Raw genomic sequence first — 9,583 nt, forward strand, 5'->3', positions numbered from 1 at the left:
CGGGAAACCAGCCAGACTTGGGCAGACCTTCCAGGATCCAGCTTTTCCCTAAATGTAGGACGTGGCGGGCACGATCTGGTGGCAGCTCGGTCACATAACTCAGTGACCCTGGAGGAACTCTGAAGCACGTTTGTAAACGCGAGGGTCTTAGACTGAACTGCTGACGAGGACCAAGTAACGAATTCATCTAATACCTACATCTTACTAGGAGCTTTGGAAAGGGATGGCAATAGTGTTAACAACTCCGGCCTATTTGGAGATGAGGGAAAGGAGACTGAGAATAACTTAGAGAGCGAAAACCGGGAAACAACACTGGAGCAAGCTCCACGTTCGGGTTCACGAGAGCATGGAGGCTCGCACCTCCACAGTTTAGGCGCCGCGGCCACAGCGCGCTCCCAGCAACGGCGGTTCCTTACGTTTGTAGCCTTTACGTCAAGGCCTTCTCGGCCTCTTATTGGGCGAGCCCGCCCAATCATGTGATTCCAGGATGCCGTATAAATTAGGGCAAGGAGAAGGCGGTGGTCCGCCATTTCGTGGACGCCGGGCAGGGTGTTGTATCTGTGGGAGCCGACGGAGGAGAGCGGAGGTACAGTCGGAAGGTGTGTGGATTTAAGTCACCGCGTCCCTAATTCAAGATCTCGGTAAGAGGCCGGCGTCCAGAGGAGTGAAAAGAGAAATGTAACTTAACAGTGCCGCGGTGGGGCCAGGCCCAATGGCGGAGCCAGACTGAGACAAAGAGACGCCGCCGCCATTTTGTGACGTTCAGCATGGGGCGGTGGCGGGGGCTTAATGCCCACCGAAGGCCGTATCCCGGGTTTGAAGTGGAGGTGTCTATAAATCTTTATTTGGGGGAGGGGGGTGGACCGAAGTTTAAAATTACCCGAGAGTTGAGGCGAAGAGGAGGGCCGGTAACCGTACAGTACTCCAGGCCGCGCGGTCTTTCAATTTATGGCGCCTTTTTTGGCCCCACGTTTCCTTAAGCTTCTAGGATTTCTTCAAGTCACTAATCAGGACTGGACATTTCGGTGCATATAAGTGTTTTCTGTACTCATCTTTGTTTTCATGTTACTCTAATTTGACCTCACCTTTTACACGTTGACTCTAGTTTTGTTTTGTTTTTTTTTCCTTTAAACCAGTTTTCTGTGGCCTGCATTTTTCTTGTAGCACCTTCCCATTAATCCGTAGTCCTGAAACTAGAAGTTTGATCTCGATTCCTGGGCACAGGGTGGGGTCTTGCAAATGAGGATGTATCTGGGTGGTTTTTTTAATTGGATAAGCCCAAAGTGAGAAGAACGTGGCGTCTATGAAAAAGCCCTTGAGCTCAGTTACTGAAGAGGCCGCTCTTTAATGCAATTGAAACTAGTCTGCAAGGCGATTGGGATCGTTGCCTAGCGACTCTATTAGAAGTTAAATACAAGCCTTTAAAGTGCAGTTAATTCCTGAAAAAGAAATGTAACCACTAATCTTTTTCTGGATTTACCTGTTTTGGGCATTTAATAATGGTTGGAATCGTAACATAAGCACTTTTGTATCCGGCTCCTATAATTTAGCATGTTTTCGTTAGCGTTTGTAACGTGTTTTTTCTGAGTAATATTGTATGGATAATCGATTTTGCTTATCTATTGATGGACATTTGGGCTAATATCTTTTTGCTGTTGACTAAAAAACCTAACACTTTGTCTTGCTGCTTGAAGAATGAAGCTGGTTAAGTTTTAATGTGCCTTACAAGGCACATTTTTATCACTTTTCTAGTGGTTTAGCCATAATGTACTGTTTTCTGAATTGTTCCATTTAGTTTTGAGCCTCGGAATTTGCTTCTGAGCAGGTTACCTGTTTGTCGAAGTGCTTTATTTTTTAGATTAATTGAAATAACATGTGAAGTCCACAACTGTGTCCACACCGTAGTAAATGTTCCTCCAGTGTTTTCAGTGTTTATTTTCCCCATCACTTTTCAAGGGGGCTTTTTTTCCCCTCAAACAACTTGTGCTGGCTTCCTCAGTTACCATTAACAATTGTGTCCAGCTTGTGCCGCATGCGGCCCAGGATGACTGAAGTGCAGCCCGACACAAAAGTGTAAATTTATTTAAAACATGATGAGATTTTTTGTGTGATTATTTGTCACAATATATTTAATGTGTGGCCCAGAGACGCCAAAAGGTTGGACGCCCCTGAACTAGGGAGAAATGGGTGTTTCACGGGTGATAATTTTACTCCTTTGGTTTTTAGTATTTTGGCAATTGTCCCTAAGACTCTTTTTCATTGTGTAGATTATTTGGGTAAAGTATTAAATTTTTTTTCAAACAGAAATGCATCGTGACTCCTGTCCATTGGATTGTAAGGTTTATGTAGGTAATCTGGGAAACAACGGTAACAAGACTGAATTGGAACGAGCTTTTGGCTATTATGGACCACTCCGAAGTGTGTGGGTTGCTAGAAACCCCCCCGGCTTTGCTTTTGTCGAGTTTGAAGATCCCCGAGATGCAGCTGATGCTGTCCGAGAGCTAGATGGGAGGTAATTTAATCTGATTTATACTAACAGTAAATACGTTGCTTGAGTTTCTAAGGTTTAAAGTCTCTAGGAATATGTGGTTCTGAGTGGCTTCTTGAGTATCTGAAATTGATGTTAGTGGAGATTTACATACCTTATTTGCCATAAAAAGGACTGAACAGTTTAGTTGAGATATGTCGGAAGTTTTTTTATCCAGTTGGCCGTTAAAGAAAATAATAGAGTTTTTAATAGTCAGTTTTTGGTGAGTGGATAGCTGCATCCAAAAAATGGTCAAAACATTTTCATCTAAATTCTAGTGTCAACTGTTCTCACCTTTGAATTGTTTCTAAAAACAGATGTGGGATCCTATTTCTATAAGAAAGGCTATGAACTAATTGTGGCTGATTTACCCTTACCTTTTATGTTTGACACACCACTTTTAGGAAGTGTAGAGTGTATCGCCGGTTTCCTTAGTAATAATTATGTTGGCTGGCTGATAATACCTGAGTCTTAATAGTGAATGGGTATTGCCTTTTACTTAGCATTTGAAACCATTGGATCTCATGAAACCAAGGAAAACTCTTAATCCTTAAAATCCTAAGATTAAATTGTCTGAGGGTTGGCTGTATAAAAAAACTTCTTTATCCAAGCAGATGACAGAAACATTTTCAGGGCCCCATCTCTTCTCAAATCATTGTCTAAATATGATGGCGTATCTAAACTTAACGGTGGTGGCCATTTTCTGTGTCACACACTATGATGATTGAAGGGGAGGGGTGATGTAAGTGATCAAAAGTCTTCTGTCCCATTTATTGCTGTTTCCACCCCCCACAGACACAAGTGGGGGGGTGGAAAGATGAGCAAGTGTAATAGGGTAAAATCAAAGTATTCCTTGCAAAGAAGCTAGCTAGAAGTGCTTTTTCCTTTATTTTTAATACTCATCTTTTAGAAAGTCAGCTTGGCTGCTTTAAATTTAATGTTTTTTTCCTAGAACACTATGTGGCTGCCGAGTAAGAGTGGAATTGTCGAATGGTGAAAAGAGAAGTCGAAATCGTGGCCCACCTCCCTCTTGGGGTCGTCGCCCTAGAGATGATTATCGGAGAAGAAGTCCTCCACCTCGTCGCAGGTACTTGAGAGTGAATTTAGAGGTTTGGTGTAATGGAGTAGCTAATAGGAGCAGGTATTTCTCTTAAAGTTTGTTGGTGGGTTATAAACTTACTGAAGAATCGGAGGTTTTTATGAAACATTTGCTGGGTGTAGTTTGGGGTATGTGAGTTGTGCTGAGTGTTGGCTTTTGTCTTTAGGTTCATGTTGGTAGTCAGTAACTTCTATCTTGGATCTATCTTCTAGTTCATCTTCTAGTTGCATCTTTCCAAGTCTTCCCTTATACATCAATTTAGGCCTTTTTCCATTTCTTGACTCCATAATGACAAACATTACATTCAACTCTAGCTCGTCACAAAAATGTGTTTTCTACTTTTAGCACGATTGTAATATTTATCAATCAGGCAGCTGTTTTAATGTTACAACTGGTAAAATAGAAATCTTTCAGAAACTAACTTTAAGTCACTGACCAATAAAGGGGGCTAAAAAAAAGTAATCCCAGTCATCTATTCTTCAAACCCAAATAGAAGATAAATCCGTTTTTTTATAATTGAAAATGGCATCATTCTTGGCCCAGGCAGTGTTGTCTGGATGCTAACTCCACATCTCCTCAAACCTCCAAAATAGTTTCTATAGGACTGAATTTACCTCTTACAGGTGAGTGAAGTCCTTTTAGGAGATAGGAGTTCAAAATCTTGCCCCTTTTGCTATTTTGAAAAACAACACACTGTTGCCCATCATAATAAAGAGTATTTGTTAGCTAATAGATGGTTGTACTGATGGCTTGTTTTTCATTTTTTTTTTGTGCTTTTTGGTCCATCTATTAATAAAAATGAACCCCGTTACAGAGTCACCATCATGTCTCTTCTCACCACCCTCTGAGTCTGCATTAGCCAGTCAACTAGCCCTTTCAGCGTCATGTGACCAGCGCGCCCCATTTCAGCTTGGCTGGTGTCGTTTCACATGACCCAGGCATGGCCAGTCGTCAGGTTGCACCGCCCTTTGGTTCCCGAGCATGCTGTTTTCTCTCAGCCTTCTCTCCAACCTTAACCAAATCGGCAGCAGCCACCTCGACCGCCCACACATTCCTGGCCAATCAGCTCAGCTGTTTATTTACCAAATGTCTTCACAACAACTACAGCAGCAGCCTTCGGCTAACAAAAAAGCAGGAAAAATCCACAACACCCCCTTCGCCAACCAACTAAATCCAACGCAACATCTGGCAAAACCTTTTCAGCAAATTCTTCCTGGCCGTCAGTCCGGCAGCCTCACCTCACCATTTCTAGCTTGTTGAAACCCAAAACTAGTAAGTTTTTCCTGCTTAATACAGTTTACTGCTGGTTAAAATAAGGAGTAAGCGGCTTAAAGTAATTCTTTTTTCTGGATCAAAGGCTGGCTGTGCATAATTGAATGGTAATGTACATATATATTGCTTGAATAAAACTTTTAAGGGTGATAGGGAACTCATAATGTAACTTAGACCTTCAAATGAAACTTATTTGCATGTGTGAGATGCCAAACTAAAAATTTTAATAACTAACAGATTTAGCTTTCCTTTCTAGCAAAATTTTGTTGACTCCTATCACCTTTAAATGGTTTTACTAACAGTTTTCAAAATTTTAAAATTTTGGGGGTGAAGCGGGCCAAGCTAAGGTAATTTTGATAAGTCTAAACACACTCTTAAATGTGACGATCACAAATGCAGTTCTAATGTAAGCACTTAATGGCATCAATATTTACACCTACCGCGTTTTCACAAAATTACACTATCCACCTGGTACCTAAGTCTTGTCATAGACTTACAGGTTTGCATGGGTTCCAAATACTGGTTTATGGTACTGTTTTTGGAACTACTTGTGGGAATACATTTTGGTGTGGTGTTTTGGGTACTGAAGTTAGTTTGACATGAAGTTTTGCATTGGACAGATCTGCTGTGAAACATTCTTTGTTAAAGTGAGTCCATGGTTGGAATACCTGCTTTTCACTTGAGCTTTTGGTTCCTTAATCCTTCTGTGCCTTTTTTTCTATTTTTTTTTTCTTTTTTTTGGACGATGGGTGCCAGTTCTTCCGGCACATTCACTGGGCCCAACAGTGAGATTGAAAAGTTGGGAAATGCCTCACGCCATAAATACTAATTGGCAATTAGGCTAACTTTCCTGTTTCTGCTTTTAGATCTCCAAGACGGAGAAGCTTCTCCCGCAGCCGGAGCAGGTAAATGATTCATGGTTGCATTCTCGAAAATGACAGTGTTAACTACTGTTAGGCTGTTTTTTCAAATGATTTGAATAATGGTAAGACATCGGCTTTAGTAATGAGTGACGTGGTGCATGGAACCAGTATTAAGTTGTAAGAATGAACCAGTTCTTAGTTTTCAAAAAGACTTACTAGAAATATTTGTTGTGTTTAATCCTTAACGGTCTTATTTTTCTTTTCTCTGTTTTTAGGTCCCTTTCTAGAGATAGGAGAAGAGAGAGGTCACTGTCTCGGGAGAGAAATCACAAGCCGTCCCGGTCTTTCTCTAGGTCTCGTAGGTAAGATTTTTTTTTTAATGACCTGAGCCATTTGAGACCTTGCATACATAAAGTATTAAAAACAGAAATAGGTCTTAAGCCCTATTCTACCATAAAAGTGTTTTGATGTTTTGTCACTGTCACCAAGTTACAGGTGGAACTTGTTTTTTTTTTTTTCTCTCTTTAGCCGATCTAGGTCAAATGAAAGGAAATAGAAGACCAGTTTTCAAGAGGAGTGGTGTACAGGAAATAACTTCATTTGACAGGAGTATGTACAGAAAATTCAAGTTTTGTTTGAGACTTCATAAGCTTGGTGCATTTTTAAGATGTTTTAGCTGTTCACCTTTGTCTTGGAACAGTCACATAAAGATGTAATTCTCTATGGTTTGAAATGGATCATATGAGGCATGTAATACCAAGAATTGTTACTTTACAATGTCCCCTTAAGCAAAATTGGTTTTGCTTTGAACTTTAGTCTTGCATAGACTGATAATAAATCTCTTTATAACTCTTCCCAGCTAAAGTGTGATGTATACTATTATGGAAACTAAACTGGCAAAAATTGAACTTAAGATTTTCCATAGCTGGGATATAACATGCAGCAGTAGTAGAACAAGCAGCCTTCAGAAGCTGCCATGAACACAAGCCAGCAGGAAAAATTAAAGCTGCACCCTTAAATTAGATTAGAGGTAAAAAAAAAAAATCTGACTAGTCTTTACACTGGGCAGAGGTTGTCCAGTTAGTGTAGAACCTAAGAAGTTTCAAGAAAGTTAGTTTACCTTTCTTTGCTTTAGGCCATAAATTTCTTATGTGATTGCTGTATATGAATACATAGCTCTTGGTAACATTGTTCATTTGGAAATTTGAATTTGAGACTTCAAGATACCAGTGTCCTGCCAGTTTAAGGGTACATTGTAGAGCTGAACCTTGAGTTACTGTGCAAAAGTTTTTTTCATGCTGTCATTTGTAATATGTTTTGTGAGAATCCTTGGGATTAAAGTTTTGGTTACAAATTGTTGTTTAACATGAAAGCCTGTTTTTCCTTGCAAAACTAAAATCTGTGAGCTTGGTATCAAGTTCAGGTGTAACATTCCTATTGGAAGCCATACTTATATTTTCTTGTAAAGTGCTTTTGAATTAATAAAATTATAGCATAACTGTGTAATAGTCAAACCCACTATTACCATAGTTTGTGTCCCATGGAAAGTAGTTGATTACACAAATCTTATAAAAAACAAAATCAAAGCCTTTAAAGTGAAGGAAATTTTTAGTTGTCACCTAAGTGATGGATAGTTCTTACCACTTTGGGGATTTTTTGTTTTTTTTAGTGGAAGCCAGTTCAAAGTTCATGATATTCAGTGACTAATATTTTCAAATTTAGCAACCTAGTACATTATAACTCAAAGTTGCCCTTTAGAAAGGCTTTTAGCATTAGCATGAGAACTTCCCACAAAGCTTTAAAAATTTGCTTCCATTTTATATAATTTGAGGTGTTGCATGGGAATTCTAAATTGATCCATTATGGTGTAAAACTCATTATATGGTTCAAATGTAACAGTGCAGACTTGAATATGGAGGCATGCATAACCTTCCTCTTAGAAATCCAGAGGAGCTGTAATTTCAAAATTTGTGCAATTAGATTAAATCATAATACAACAGTCTTGTGGCTTAGTTTCCTTAAATGTGCTACTTTATGATTGCTTTGGATTATTGTGACTTTAATGTGAAAAAAGCAGTCATTGTGTTGAGTTGAATCTTTAAGGATATTTTATATGATAGAGATCCTAAGCATGTTTCTTCCTTTGGTCCTTTACCTGTCACGCAAATGTCAATGAGAGGAGAGTCATAGGTGTCCTAAGGGAGAACTGATAGTCAGTGAACTTCAGTATGAGCCTTTTTACAGAAGAAACTTAAGATTACCTGTTGATTTGCAGGAACCTTTGGCTTTGGGCTTTTGTGTTTTGGTGATTTCTCATTGCCTAAATACTGCTCCATGTTAGGAACAAGGCGAGATAGCTGAAAAGTCATGGAAGTAATAAGGGTATGTCATTAATTACCCTGAGCTTATAAATGGACATTTACATGGACTTTTTTGGGCAATATACAATGTCCAGAGTCTTGAGTTAGAAAAGTTTTTATAAAGAGGATAATAGATTATGGGTATAATGTGGCTAATCCAGGAGCTGAATACAGTCAGTCTTGGACTTAACTGTGGTGGTTGGGGGGGGCGGGCAGTTCCAAATTTGCAATTACTTTAATTAAAAGCCCCAGCACAAACATGTATGGCTTGCAAAAAATAAGGACGATACAAAGTGTTAAACTCTTAAATTGTACATTTAGGTTGTGGCTATATTAAGCCAGTTCTGAAGTTACTATAAGAGTTCTTTTAGCCAGTTTGGTCATGTATCCTCTGAGTTGAGTGATAAAAGTAGTCACTAAAACTGACCTGTGGTGTGATGACTGCAGGTGTTCACTGGAAAGTCACTATTGGTGATTGAAGGAAGCCTAAGGGTTATATTGGTTTTAATGCTTCAGGAGCGTGTGACAATCTGGTTTTCAGCTTATTGTGGGTTACTTCTGAACTCCATGTCTTAACAGGAAGGTGAAGACTAAGGTAAATTAGCCCGAGAAATTTTAATTTTATGAGATAATCAACTGTTTATATACTTTTTACAGTTCCTTAAAAATATCATGTGATCAGAAGATGGCATCTCCTCCACCCTTTTAGTTAGGCATACCTATATCTGCATGGAGGGGCCTGGTTGCTTTTTATTGTAAAGTCTCATGGTTCATATTAGTGTAATGGTTTTTAACACTAATGGCGATCATAGAAATTTTTCACAATGTGTGCAGCCTGATTCCAGGCTCATTGGCTCAGTTTTCCACAGTGGTCTCAAGCCCTGTGTTGTCTGGAGGAGTTCCCCCAGGTGATAAAAATCCCTGGTTAGTAAGAGCTGCTGCCTTAGTGCTGTTGTCTTTTGTGCTTTTACTTTCCTGAATCTTGAACATGATTTAGTTGTAAGATCTAGTTGGTGATGTCCTCCAGTTGTATATTTTTGTACTGGGCTGTTTTCCACTTGGGGGGAGGCAAGAAAGATTTTTCTAATTAAAATAGCTGAAGAAAAAACTGGGTTGGAGTACATTTTTACCAAAACAGTCTGATAGTGTGGAATAATGATTTTATAGTCCACAAATTCTATCTTTCTTTGTTAAAGATTCATTGCATACCTCAAAAGAATTCAACTAAGCACACTTGTGAGGTTATACAGTATATAGACATCACTTAGTTACCCCAGTTCTTAAATTATCTGGAACACCTAACAACTAGTGAACAAGTTTTCCATATTAACATGAAATACGTATATAGAATACTAATTTTCTCATCTTGAGTTTTTCCTTAGTTTTGGCATACATAAAAAAAGCATTGAATAAGATTGTTTTGCCTAATGTTTTAGAACCTGAATCTGGCCATTTATTTTAC

General features: G+C 39.1%; 1 protein-coding gene across 2 annotated transcripts; it reads left to right on the plus strand.

Annotated features, from left to right (window-relative positions):
• Window positions 1-504: 504 nt before the first annotated feature.
• Window positions 505-7,264, plus strand: SRSF3 (serine and arginine rich splicing factor 3). 2 transcript variants are annotated; one of them, XM_045843410.1, is made up of 6 exons: window positions 505-641; window positions 2,305-2,512; window positions 3,480-3,614; window positions 5,765-5,803; window positions 6,037-6,123; window positions 6,290-7,264. In XM_045843410.1, the coding sequence occupies exons 2-6, from the start codon at window positions 2,307-2,309 to the stop codon at window positions 6,315-6,317; spliced, it is 495 nt and encodes a 164-aa protein (XP_045699366.1). In that variant the 5' UTR covers window positions 505-641; window positions 2,305-2,306; the 3' UTR covers window positions 6,318-7,264. The 2 variants fall into 2 exon arrangements, with proteins under 2 accessions (XP_045699366.1, XP_045699367.1); XM_045843411.1 differs by having other exon boundaries at window positions 537-599.
• The last annotated feature ends 2,319 nt before the right edge of the window (window positions 7,265-9,583 follow it).

The sequence above is a fragment of the Phyllostomus hastatus genome, unplaced genomic scaffold (genome assembly GCF_019186645.2).
Source record: "Phyllostomus hastatus isolate PE091 unplaced genomic scaffold, TTU_PhHast_1.1 phas_contig_40, whole genome shotgun sequence".
Lineage (NCBI taxonomy): Eukaryota > Metazoa > Chordata > Mammalia > Chiroptera > Phyllostomidae > Phyllostomus > Phyllostomus hastatus.